General features: G+C 38.8%; 1 protein-coding gene across 1 annotated transcript; it reads right to left on the bottom strand.

Annotated features, from left to right (window-relative positions):
* Positions 1-300: 300 nt before the first annotated feature.
* LOC134752130 (gastrula zinc finger protein XlCGF57.1-like) lies at positions 301-14,462 on the bottom strand. Its single transcript, XM_063687716.1, has 5 exons — positions 14,238-14,462; positions 12,574-12,709; positions 11,442-11,495; positions 3,786-3,842; positions 301-2,994 (listed from the first exon to the last, which is right to left on the bottom strand). The coding sequence occupies exons 1-5, from the start codon at positions 14,364-14,366 to the stop codon at positions 1,421-1,423; spliced, it is 1,950 nt and encodes a 649-aa protein (XP_063543786.1). The 5' UTR covers positions 14,367-14,462; the 3' UTR covers positions 301-1,420.
* Between the last annotated feature and the right edge of the window lie 203 nt (positions 14,463-14,665).

Below are 14,665 nucleotides of genomic sequence, written 5' to 3' on the forward strand. Positions count from 1 at the left end.
GGTTGATTTGCAATGGTTTGGCGCGTGCAATAATATACTTTACAGCACAAATGGTGCTACTTTACCACACTAGTGCGATATTCGGCACATTACTTAACTATGACGAAAATTCAAAGGGCCATATGTACTGTAAAATACATACATATGCGTATAGGTAATTCGCAACTCGTGTCGATTTAAAATTTTAATTTATCGTCACTCATTGCGAATTTAATATTTTTCGCACTTATATCGTAATGTACTAATAAATAACTACTACTCGAAACTGGAATTCAAGACCAAAAAAACTACCAAGGTTGCCACTGCAATAAAATGTTAGTACAATAGTATTTTCCTGTTTTACAAAAAAAAACACGGTAAGATAATTTATTTATTAATAATTAATTTAATCCTCTTATTTAAAGAAGTAATTGTATTTTTTTATTATTACATAAATACTAACCCCCTAATAAAAACATAAACGTCCGTGATTTTTAGTCGTAAAGCTGGTATTAATAACATTTGGTGCAATAATTAACAAGCTGGAGTTAAGAACAAACTCAGATGTAATTTATAAATTTAAGTTATTATTTAACTCTAAATAAGCGTTCCTTTTTATCCCTAGATGTATTGGCATCAAAAAATGTATCTTTGATGAAAAAACACACGAAATGAACTCGTGAATTTAGGTTCGTTAGAAATGTCTTGATGTTAGTTGTCTGTTAAAAATAAAGAAGAGTCGGCGACAAAAGTTTGTACCATTTTTTTTGTCAAAAAAACCTTACTTATCAATAGTGATGAAGAACAAGAACAAATCAAATTATTTTATTAAATATTTTGATTCGTGTTTTTAAGTAGTCACACTACAACGCTTGAACAAGGGGTTCATGGCGTTAGCCGCGATAGCTAAAGACGCCAGTTCGAATCCGGCCTTCACCACTGGAGGGCTTCGTCACTTTTTCTTTAATATATGACATCTATTACAATTTTTAATTTATATAGTAGTGTGACTACTTAAAAAACACAAATCAAAATATTTAATAAAATAATTTGATTTTTTCCCAAACTTGTTCATAGATGGCAGCACCAGTCTCTCTCTCTCTCTCTCGCTACAATGTAAATCCGTAAGGAGTTCGTTTAGAAGGTGCAAGCGCGCACTGCTTGCCCTTAGAGCTGGTCAAAGAAGCCTAGTCTTACTAAGATGGCATATAGTCGAGAAATTCGGACGGGCACCGCCGTGGCGGGGTGGCCTAAGGGTATATGGCGTTAGCCGCGATAGCTAAAGACGCCGGTTCGAATCCGGAATTCACCACTGGAGGGCTTCCTCACTTTTTCTTTAATATTACAATTTTTAATAGTGATGAAGGTTTAAAGAAGTATATTGCAAAAAGGTTACATTCGTCTTTTCCATGGGAACACAACGATGATATTCTAATCTAATTCAACTGATATTGTTAAATTCCTTTAATTTAATAAATTTCGAAGGTTTCTCATGGTGAACTCGTATAAGATGTCTTTTAACCCCGTTATGTCGTGGAAATTTCTTATAGCATATCTCGCAAGCATACGGTCTCTCACCAGTGTGTACCCGATAATGCGCTTTTAATTCAGCAAGTACTGGAAAAGCCTTTTTACAAACATCGCAAGCATGGGGTCTGTTTTCAGTGTGCATTCGTCGGATATGAACTGTTAAGGCAGATTTGTGCCTGAATTGTTGGCCGCATACTTCACATGCATGCTGTTTAAAGTCATCATGCACTTTCATGTGATCCTGTAAATATTTCTTCATTTGGAATTTTTTGTGGCATGCTTCGCACTCGAAAGGTCTTTCTTCGTTATGTATTTCTCTGTGGTTCCTTAAAATACTTTTTGTCGAAAATCGTTTACTACATATTTCACACATAAATGGTTTTAGGTCTTCCATCCTTCCTTCCTGTCGAGCCTTGTCTCCCCTTGCCTTCTCAGCGTGTTTATTCATATGTTTGACTAGAGTCCCCTGAAGTGCAAATCGCTTGCCACAAATATCACAACAAAATTGTTTGTCCATAACCTGGTTGTGTTTGACTAATAAGTGGCTCTTTAAGCCACATCTATATGGGAACCTCCTATGGCATATTTCACAGTTATAAGGCTTTTCACCTGTATGTACTCGCATATGTTGTCTTAAAACATCTTTTTGTATGAAACGTTTATCACACACATCGCACGCGTATCTATAATCTCCAGTATGTATTTTAGAATGAAGTCTTAAAGCACTTTTTGATGTGTACTGTTTACTGCATTCATCACATTTAAAAGGTTTTCCCCCCGTGTGATCCAGTTTATGATTATCCAAGCGAGACTGCGTATTGAATCTCCTTTCGCAAATGTCACAAGTGAACGGATAATCTCCCGAGTGATGTTTTATATGAGCGTTTAAATTGCTTTTTTCCGCAAATCGCTTTTTGCAAATATCACACGTGAAATACTCTGCTGGTTGATTTTTCGATTCTTCCGACGATTCTTTCTTACATGCAGTTAATTCTCCTGGCTCAACGCGATTGTAATCATATTTCAAATGAATTTTTTTATGAACGTTTAAGTTGCCCCTTTGTCTAAATTTTTTATTGCATATGTCACATTCGAATGGTTTTTCACCAGTGTGTATCAGCATATGTATGACCCATTGATTTTTTTGAGTGAATCGTGTGTCGCATAGTTCGCAGGAAAACTTGAATTTACCCATGTGGTATGCGTAATGAGTATTTAAATGGCTCTTTTGTGCAAATCTTTTGTCGCAAACGTTGCACGAGTACGGTTTCTCGCCAGTGTGTGAGCGGCGATGAAGTTTGAGCCGAGCTTGGTGGTCGAATGTTTTGTGACATATGTCGCACGTGTGTGTACCACGTTTGGAAGCCGGAGCCGGCTTGGTGGTGTCCAGGTTGGTAACACTTGGAGCTGGTGCGAACGAAACGCTGCTGGACGCGCTAGGTACCGGTTGGGCCGAAGGCGCCGGCGGTCCTCCGTATAATGCAACTGAAACGATAATAATTAATATTAGAAAGTGGAATGAATTATAATGTTTATAAGAAATTTTTTTTACTTTGCTAACAGGCAATAAAATATGCCCTTATTATATTAACTTTTAATAATAGCGAAATTAATTAGATTACATTTCATATTATATTATTTAAAGGCAGTTGAATGGAAAAGGATACAGCCAAGAGTTTTATAGCTGTTTTTAAAGTTGTGTACATGTGGCAGCAACAGATGTTGAAAAATGGTGCATCTAGATTGCCTAGATTTTATTTATTTTATTTGTTATTATATTATATTATATTATATTGTATAATACACTAGCAGCTGAAAGCTGATGCGTGTATATCACTGCACTTGTTTTTTTTAATTGTATTTTATTTTATAATTTATGTGTGTGTTTTGTAAATTGTAATTGTATGTCACTAACCTTAATTAATATTAAGTTTTGTTGTACTTACTAACACTATATGGATCAAAATGATTCGAAATAAATAATTGAATTGAATTTAATAACGTGCGTGTATTGTATTGTTTGAATCGTCTTTATTATGTCATTGCAATACTAATTTGCTGTTCTGTTTCTTCACAGATACATAAGGAATAAACAGCAAATTTTGTTATTACACTACATGATAGCAAAATTATTCCTCTTTAATTCCTCGCTAGGTACAAGATTCCAAGCTAGATAATTCTTTCATGACTTCTGTATTCAACAATTCTCCTTTAACGAAATATTGCATACCCTAATGTTCACCAGGTCTGGACACACCTTATTACAGAGTACACACCTGATACGACCTCGCCATCAGCCATCGCCACCTCTGACTTCTCCAGTTTGATTTCACCTGCAGCAAAAGACACATTTCAACAAGCTTTTATTTAACTTGCAGTGTTTTATGTATGTTTGGGACAAATCTCGCAAGCTATATTAGATCTACTTCCTATTATTCATACATACATATGTAAGTTGTGTAACAATGCAATATTTTGGTACCATCGAGCTGATCTGATGATGGACACAAGATGTGGCCATAGGAACTCTGTGATAAAACAACACAACCTTATTTTGTTTGGGTTTATTAGAATTGCCTCAATGAGTATTAGTTGCCAGTTGAAAGCATAGTACAGTCAGCGATATAAGCTTCAAAATTACATGGCCACTTTATGAATGAAATCATTAAAAACGTGTCTACGCAATTTTGCAGCTCGGCGGTACATACACGATGCGTGACACCCCCTACTGAAAACCTAAAACAGTTTGTTCAGAATCTTTAGTACAGTCGTCATCAGATATATCGGAGCGGCCGAGGTGCTCAAAAATATCTGAACACGCACTTAACGCCTTGACAATAGAGGCGTGTACAGATATTTGTGAGCACCTTGGCCGCTCCGATATATCTGATGTCGACTGTACAGTAGTAGTGGTTAGACCTAAAGGCGTCGTAACTAGTCGTGGCCACAGCGCCATGCATGAACAACTATAAGGCCTCATTCTCACGAGCGCTTTTTCGACGCGCATTAAAAAAGCGTTTGAATAACACAAATGGATACATGTGTATTTATTCACACGATGGCGGTGGCGCTTTTTATCAAGCGTTGTTGGATTTTCGACTAAGCGTTGGCTGTTAAATCGAATTTAGCGTGCGGGCGGATTCAAGCGCTTTTTTAACGCGCGTTGAAAAGCGCTCGTGTGTGGCCTCTTAGTGTTATGGCTCGTAGCGTATGCTGTCAAAGTGACCTTCACACTTTCAGGTAATGTTTACATTAGCTCTTTTGCGCCCGTGATCTTGGCGTGTAATGTGTAATTGACGTAAAGCGTTCAACGGGTTAATATTTATCTTTATATTGAACGATTTAAATATAGGGTTAAGAAAAAAACATACGAATGACTCTTGCAATAATTAAAGGCATAGAATATTTTTAACTAAATCAGATTTATGAAAATTAGCTGATAACGCGAATATACTTACTCGAAATTTCTCGGGGGAGCCTCACCCCTAGAGAACGCGTCCACAGGTGGCGGATAGTGGAACGCCCGCCTGGAGCTCCAGGAGGGTAGGAGTGAAATAAAATAGCTCCCGCGGACCAACAGGCCGGAGAAGGCTACTCCGTTAACAAACCCCTGTGTCGGGCTTCTTTGACATCTTCAGAGGCGAGGTCGGCAACAGTGCTGGATGTTTGGACTGGAGCATTCAGAAGAGATGGTGGCGGATGAGCCCAATAGGGCCAACGGCAGCGCTCGCGCTCTAAGGAGGGTGACAGTCTTGGCGTCAGGTGGCAACCGGCCGTAAAACTAATAGCCAAAATTTTCTCCTCGTTCAAATCATGATAAGTACAACTAAAAGAATCCAAGTCAATACTAGGGCGTCCCCCGTAAGCGACGTGAGTGCACATGCGAATAAACAGAATGTTAGGGCGTACCCCCAAAGCGACGTACAAAATGACAAGAATATGCATTCGCGAACCGACAAACCAACTATCAGACTTGCTACATGGAACCTGGGGTCTCTTAATGGTAGAAGCCAGGAACTTAGCAAAACTCTTGAAAGAAGAAATATTAATGCATGCTGTATTCAGGAGACTAGGTGGAAGGGATCCAAGTCGAGGGACATAGGACTAGGCTACCAACTTATCTATCATGGCACTTCTACTACACGAAATGGGGTAGCCATCGCACTAGACTCCCATCTTAAAGAAAGGATCATCCAGATCGAAAGAAAAAGCGACCGCCTGATTGCTGTAAAGTTGGCCATGGATAAACAACCGCCTTTAAATCTAATTTCGGCGTATGCTCCACAGGTAGGATGTCCAGAAGCAGAAAAATCTCAGTTCTGGGAAGATTTTGATGACTTGATCAATCAGATACCTTCTCCGGAAATGAAATATATCGGCGGAGATTTGAACGGACATGTAGGCGTTTCCACGGATGCATACCCGGGAGTACATGGAAATCGAGGCTATGGGACTATAAATAAACAGGGGGAAGAAATCTTGGAATTTGGAATGAGACATAACCTCGCCATCATTAACACCTTCTTTCAAAAGAAACCAGAACACCTGATCACGTATAAAAGCTCAAGACATGGTACACAAATAGACTATATTTTAGCAGATAAGAACTTACTTCGAAACTTTAGGGATTGTAAAGTGATACCGGGAGAAGCGCTTACTTCGCAGCATAGAATATTAGTAGCATGTCTCAAACTACCCAGGCCTATTAAGACAACCATTGATAGAACCCCAAAAATCAAGTGGGGACTACTTTACAGCCCTAAAGGTGGAGACCTTATTGCTACTCTCAAACAGTATCTGGAGGATGACATGAACAACTATTACAACAACAATGCCGAAAGTATGTGGTCAAATTTTGCACGCACTTGTAAAACCCATTCTTCCAACATCTTAGGAGTCTCAAAGGGAATACTTTCTAATAACAAGGACCCAAGGTGGTGGAATGATGATGTTAAAGGAGCTATAGCTGCCAAAAGAACTCTATTCAAATTATGGCAGACCACTCAACTAGAGGAGGACCGCATAGAGTACAAAAAGGCTAAACAAGAAGCGAAGCGGAAGGTAGCCCAAAATAGAGCCCAATCTCAGGAATGTTTTTATAGCAGACTGGAAGATGCTAAGAACGACTCAGAAATCTTCAAAATCGCAAAGCAGCGTCATAAGTCCACATTGGATATCAAAGTCAACAAATACATCCGTGATGAAAACGGTCTCCTACTAACAAATAATAAAGACATAAGCCAGAGATGGCGTCAATACTATGAAAGGCTCCTTAACGAAGAATTCCCAAGCCAACCACTGCCCTTAATAAAACCTTCTGCGGGACCAATATTAGAAATAAGTATTTCAGAAGTTAAACTTGCAGTCTCTAAAATGAAGAACCATAGAGCCGCTGGCCCAGACGAAATACCCTCTGATATATGGAAACAAACAGGACCCATAGGGCTTGAATGGCTCACCAAACTATTTAACGCGGTCCTAAACTCAAATAAGATCCCAGATCAATGGCGACAAAGTTCAATCGTTCCATTTTTTAAGAACAAGGGCGACGTCAGCGTCTGTGGGAATTATAGGGGTATAAAACTAACTTCTCACACCCTCAAAATATGGGAAAAGATATTACACAACCGCTTCTTAAATCACGTTGTCATCTCTGAAAACCAGTACGGTTTCACACAATCCAAATCCACTATCGATGCTATACAAGCGGTACGAATCGTCATGGAAAAGCATCGGTCCAGCCGGGAAGACTTGCACCTCGTCTTCATAGACCTTGAGAAGGCGTTTGACCGCGTACCACGAAATCTGGTATGGCAAGCAATGAGAGCGCAAGGTATACAAGAAACATATGTTGCTTTAGTCCAGGACATGTACCATAGGTGTAGCGCGAACGTGAGAAGTCTAGCCGGAGTGAGCAAGACGTTTGAAGTAAATGTTGGCGTACATCAAGGTTCAGCGTTAAGCCCATTACTGTTCAACTTAGTAATGGACTATCTCACCAAGGATATCCAAACTCCCTTGCCATGGTGTATTTTATATGCGGACGACATCGTACTCATTGACAAAAGTGCACAACAACTGCAAACGACCCTAGAACAATGGAGGCAGGCCCTGGAAAGAAATGGACTTCGCATCAGCAGAAGTAAGACCGAGCATTTAGAATGCAAGTTCAGTAGTGATACCACCACCTCCAACAGGATCTATATCGAAGGAGATCAACTTCCAAAGGTATCTCAATTCAAATATCTCGGAACGATGCTGACGGCCGATGGTGCCATTGAATCCGACGTCACTCACAGAGTCAACGCTGGCTGGCAAAGATGGAGAGCCCTCTCTGGTGTTCTTTGCGATACAAGAATGCCAATCAAAGTCAAGGGCAAAGTTTACAAAACAGCCGTGAGACCGGCAATGATGTACGGTGCTGAATGCTGGGCAATCAAAAAGGCGCACGAACAAAAATTACATGTGGCAGAGATGAAGATGCTGAGGTGGGCGGCTGGAGTAACAAGACTCGATAAAGTGAAAAATGAATACATCAGAGGTAGTTACAAAGTTGCGCCCATCACAGATAAAGTCACGGAAAGTAGGCTTCGCTGGTATGGCCACGTGATGAGACGCCCCGAAGACCACGTAGTTCGGCAAGCCTTGGCATTTCTGGCAAAATCTTAGATTTAGAGTTGTTTACAGAAAAAGAAGATGTCGATGTAATCTGCTTAACAGAAACTTGGTTGAAAAACGATACAATGAAATTTAATGTTAGTAACTATGTAGTGGCTAGCGCTTTTAACAGAACAACTGCGGCAGGTGGTGGTTCTATGGTTTTAATAAAGAATGGCTTAGCATTCAAAGAGCGCAAAGATCTCTCAGTACGCTCTGTGGATCGAATTTGCGAGATTGCATCCGCAGAGCTGGACCAGTATCTTATAATCTGCATGTACAAGCCTCCATCCTGTGACGTAAGTTCTTTTATTAATACTGTTGATGATGTCCTTGACAAGGCGACCAATACTAAAAAATCAATAGTCCTGTGTGGCGATTTCAATATAGATATTTTGACTCAATCCGTTGAGAAAGACCAGTATGTCGCTTTGTTTAGGTCATTTAATTTGAGTTATGTGTTTAATGAGCCTACTCGGATTACTCCCACCACCGCTACATGTATTGACAACATTTGGTTGAACTGTTCTCACCTGGAATCAAGTGTGGTGAACGGTGTTCGTTCGGATCATAAGGCTCTTATTGTTAGGCTACCTGGTGAGAGGAAGCACACTGACCGCGTGATTGAGATAAGACCACTAGGTAAAAACAGACTGGCACAACTTAAATCTAATTTGGCAGTTACAATTTCAAATACACAAGTAGAATCAAATGATCCGAATGAGCTATTCAACATGCTCCAGAGCACGGTGTGCAAGGAATTCAATAAGACCTGTGCAAAAAAGCAAATAAGAATAAAAAGTAAGATGTCATTTCAGGAATGGGCCACGGCAGGGATTCGCATAAGCAGAGACAAATTATACCAGTTATATGAAAGGAGATCGTATACCACCAATGAAAGTTTTCATCAGTATGTCAGAAATTATTCGAAATTATTTAAAATAGTATGCAAAAAAGCAAAAGCAGCTTATATTAAAGAAAAAATAACAAGTTCTAAAAACAAAGTCAAATCTGTTTGGAAAATAATAAACACAGAAACGGGGCAAAGGAGTAAAGGCAATTCCACAATCGCCTTAACAGTGGATGGCAAATTAGAAACGGACCCCGTTAAAGTAGCAACCGAATTCAATACTTTCTTTTCTAAAATTCCCAAGGAAACCACCAAATTTCTGGCATCATCAACAGCTGCAGCTGAATCTTTGCTACGTGAAAATGTAAAACTTGAAAATATAAGTCACTTCCATTTTAATAAGGTTTCCTCCTTAGACATTCTTAAGACGTTCAAAATGATAAAAATAAAACGAACTGAAGATCTATGGGGGGTATCGGTACAGGTACTGGAATCGATTTTAGAGGTTGTAGCGCCATCTCTAGCATTAATTTTTAATGGTTGCATAGAAAAGGGTGTTTTTCCAAGTTTAATGAAATTGAGTAAAGTGGTACCAATTTTCAAATCAGGTGATAGCAATAATCCGACTGATTATCGTCCAGTATCTATATTGCCAGCATTTAGTAAAATATTTGAAAAAATAATCCTTGTGCAATTAATTTCTCACTTCAATTCTAATAAAATTCTACATACACAACAATTTGGTTTTACAAAAAATAGATCCACTGCTGATGCGGGCATAAGTTTAATTAAATTCATTTTGCAAGCTTGGGAAGAGTCGCGGGACGCGATTGGCGTCTTCTGCGACCTTTCCAAAGCCTTTGATTGTGTAGACCATAAGACGTTAATTGCTAAGCTTTGTTTTTATGGCATTCAAGGACAAGCATTGAATCTAATACACTCTTATCTATCAGAGAGAAGCCAAAAGGTTGCTGTAAATGGTGCCTTATCGTCAGATGAAGTGGTAGAGCTAGGTGTACCGCAGGGATCGATTTTAGGCCCTTTTCTGTTTCTGGTGTATGTAAATGACCTGCCCTATATGGTAGGCCGAAAATCCGGCATTGTCATGTTTGCCGATGACACTTCTTTGCTTTTCAAGGTGAACAGAAAAGACACTGAGTTAGCTGAGCCGAATGACACCCTCTCTGAAGTGTGTGATTGGTTTGCTGCAAATAATTTAATGCTGAATCCAAAAAAAACCAAATGTTTGAAATTCTCTTTAGTTAATGGTTCTAATCTAAATTTAGTCTCTAAAATTAAACTTAATGGTCAGTCTGTTGATTTTGTAGAAACAGCGGTGTTTTTAGGAATAACACTTGACTCAAATCTGCAGTGGGGATCCCATGTAACTACACTAGCCAGTAGGTTGAGCTCAGCTGCTTTTGCAGTCAGAAAAATGAGACAGTTAACTAATGTAGAGACGGCACGAATGGTTTACTTCGCCTACTTTAATAGTTTAATGTCATACGGTCTTGTACTGTGGGGTTCTGCTGCCGATATAGAAACAATATTTATACTACAAAAACGAGCAATAAGGGCAATATATAACTTAAGGGCGCGGGAGTCACTAAAAGATTTTTTTAAGAAAATTGACATTTTAACGCTGCCGTCCCTGTATATCTTTGAGGTAATAATGTATGTAAGGAGAAATTTGTACAATTTTCCAACAAACGCTGATAAACCAAAGGTTACCAGAAATTCGGGTAAACTGAAAGTTTCTTTCTATAGACTTGTAAAAACAAAAAAGACCTTCGTAGGAAATTGTACAAAGTTCTACAACAAAATTCCTTTAGAAATTTGTGAGCTCACGGATGCAAAATTTAAAACCGTTGTAAAACGAGCACTGATTGCAAGGGCATATTATAGAGTTAAGGACTATATCACAGATCGGGATGTATGGAAAATTAACTTAAGTGACAAACCAAGTAGTCTAAGGGCAAATAATTGAAATTGATTTTATTTATAATTCTGTTATATATTTTTTGTATTGATTGAAATGTTTAATTTGTTAAATAGGTAATTGAAATTGATTTTATTAATAATTCTGTATTTTCTAAGTATGTAAATTGTAATGTATGTTGTGATTTGTGATTATTTGGATGAATGTTTAATTTTAATTTTGTACAACTGTACTTTTTTGACTTTCATAGGTGCATTATGTTAATGCCTAAATTGAAATAAAGAAAAATTGAATTGAATGCCGAACAGGGAAGCAAACAGAAAAGGAAGACCTAAAGCCACGTGGTGGTCTACTGTGACCCGCGACTTGGAACGAGCCCAACTTACCCCAAGGACAACTCAGGACAGACGGTCCTGGCGCATGAGAACGAGGAGAGCCGACCCCAAATAATGGGAACAGGGCAAAGAGAAAGAAGAAGATACTTACTCGAAATGGCGTCATCTCCAGTAGCTTTCTCCAACTTAATTTTGAACTTGTCACCTGCAGCAAAAAGAAAATTGTTATGTATTTATATCATTATAAGTGTTTAACATTCATGTCAATATCATCATAGGCCTCCAGAATAGAGTACAGTTACGAGTATTTTTTTATTATTTATGAAATAGGAGGCAAACGAGCAGACGTATCACCTGATGGTAAGCGATTACCGCCGCCCATGGACACCCGCAACACCAGAGGGGTTGTAAGTGCGTTGCCGGTATTTAAGATGGGAGTATATTAAAAACCGGCCAAGTGCGAGTCGGAGTCGCGCACGAAGGGTTCCGTACCATTACGTATAAAAAACGGCAAAAAAATCACGTTTTTTGCCCCACTTAAATATTTATTTTATTCTGTTTTTAGTTTTGTTGTTCAATACAATACATCATGTGTGAAAATTTCAGCTGTCTAGCTATCACGGTTCATGAGATACAGCCTGGTGACAGACGGACAGACAGACGGACAGTGGAGTCTTAGTAATAGGGTCCCGTTTTTACCCTTTGGGTACGTAACCCTAAAAAGCAGAATAGATTACAAATCTTTACATTAAATTAGATATATCAGAAATAGACCTTGTATTCAACTGGGCATAAGTAATTATTATTATTATTATTTAGCTTTATCCCACATTAGTGGTCCCCAAGGGTATAAGCCTCCTCCATCTGTCTCCACCTCTCTTTGTCGGTGGCAACATCCATCCATTTTTTTCCTGCAGCCTGTACAATGTCATCTGCCCATCTTTTTCCTTGCCTTCCCACTCTTCTCTTTCCAGCTGGGCCTGGCCATTTTCATTTCAGATGGGCATAAGTAATAATATTATAAATATAATAATATAAATAAATAATTTCATTAAGCGACAAACTTCCACATATTAACCTTTTGACCAGCAAAGACGTCAACTGACGCGAGCGGATACAGCCCAATATCAACCTCCAGGCCTACCGACTAGGATCACGACAGTAAGTTCTTCCAAAGGGTAAATGTGTGTTTGACTTTGCACGGACCAAGCACTCAGCACGCGGATTTCCTCGCAAGGCAAACACCAATTGTCTAGGTAAGTCTGGTAGTTTATTTGTCTTACTGGCAGTGAGTACTCCCTTGAGGCGCGCATGCAACTCAGCCTGGCTGCGCTTCACTTGCAGCTTGAAGTCGCTCGCGTCCCGCAGCCGCCCCACACACACCTCGCAGATCCCGCATTCATCATTTCCTAAACTTAGCTGAAAAACAAAATGAAAACTCAAACTTGGTTATAGAAACATTGTGATAACCTGAGTCCTAGAGGCTCTTCCAGAGGCCTTTTTTTTATTACTTTAATAACCAAACTAATTTATAAATTAAACTAGGTTTTGGGACTTACGCGGGTAGGTAGATATAGCAAGTTATTTTAACCGCTTAACCCCGGGTTAGTGGGATGCTGCAAGTGGCCCTAAGAATGTTTTGATCTGATATCGGGTGTGGGATGACCTTTGGAGAAAAACAGCTGCTAGCAGATGCCCTATGGCATCAAGTCCTTTAATTTTTGCATTATCACCATACATTAGGATTTTGGGTGTGGGAATGATATCATGTGTTTATAAATTCGTTCATTGTAAAATAGTTACCAAACTATGAATTAAAAATAGGTATTATGCTCCACATGAGCTATTTTGACTTGTTTTTTTTTTATATAGTTTACTCACAACTAGTACACGTAACACATAAAATATTAAAAGAAAAAAATTAAACATTTTTTCTTCTAAATCAGGGACCAGCCCGCTATCCCTTATCCGGGTTTTATAAGGGTATTGCATAAGGCTTAACTCACCATACCCTTTGCCAGATGAAACCCTTTCATTTTGCTTTTAAGAACCCTTATATAAAGCTAACACATTTGAGTAATCGTTAGCCCAAATACCCTTACAAAACCCTTATCATCCGCTCACCAACACCTTGCATATTGCTTATAAGGGTTAGCCTTATAAAGGGCTTCCCTTTTAGTATAAAAGCGTGCTAATTTAAGGTGGGTTTATGAACAAGGTAGACGTTGTTCATAAAGCACACATTACTTCGAATCCGAGTGATCGTCGGCGACATGCGTTCTTTGACTAGGTACGTATTTTCTTTCCTTTTCATACACCAACGTAGATATATACTAATCCTGTCTCTTTCACGCAAGGCTGAACTACAACATTACTAAAGGGAAACCTTTATAAAAAGCGCTTAAAGATAAGGGTTACCCTTATTAAGGGCTAGCCTTATTTTTGGTTAGCTTCTCGGTAAGGGTTAGTCAAAGGTAGGGGTATGAATGGGCTTGCAGTACAAAAGGGAAAGTCTTTCAATGTGTTAGCCGTGTTTAAGGGACCCCCATTGAAAGGGTTTTATCGCGGAAAGGGTTGTCCGGTCCCTGTTCTAAATACATAAATCACTCCAGTGGGTCTGGAGAAAACAAACCTTTATTTATTAAACTATCACACAGTTATAATTTTTATTTATTGAAATGCAACTTTTGTCAAAATTTAAAGATACTTAGGTAAGTATGCCCGTAGTAGATAAATACTAACTATACATTCAAACTCCTTTATTGTAATAAAGCAGCTTTGTCATTGTATATGCTATGTAAAATTAGCTTGGTCAGACTAGATCGAGTTCTGAACATGGGACAGGTTTTATTGGGAAATCATCAGTCTACGCATACAAGTCGCGGATAGGAGCAAGTCAAGCTAGTGCTATATAAAATTTACATAAATAATTAAACAAAATTCTTACACTTATATCGAAACAGTCTTTCAGCATATCGTAATAAACCTCTGTTCTACCGAGATGTTTATACAGCGTCTTGAGTCCTTTTTCCGGAGGGCGCACCAGGCAACAGCTACATGAATGATACTCCTCCATTTTCTTATTAGTTGCGCATTAATAAACTGGGTGAAAGTCCAACTGACTTATAAAGTACACACTGTAAAACAGACTTATGCAATTATGTGTTTACAAAGAAGATACCGCATATCGATTGGAAATGTTCAAATCCCTGAGTGCTACTTCGGGCGACCATGTTATTGAACGCCATTGACAATTCTAATTGACATATTGTTTTTTTATTGCCGTGTGGGATCAGTCAAGTTCAAAGTATTAGGCCAAGTTTTTATTTGTATTAAGACCAAAGAATGTGTGGAGTCTAGTTCGTAATCAGCGAA

This window comes from Cydia strobilella, chromosome 24 (assembly GCF_947568885.1).
Source record: "Cydia strobilella chromosome 24, ilCydStro3.1, whole genome shotgun sequence".
NCBI lineage: Eukaryota > Metazoa > Arthropoda > Insecta > Lepidoptera > Tortricidae > Cydia > Cydia strobilella.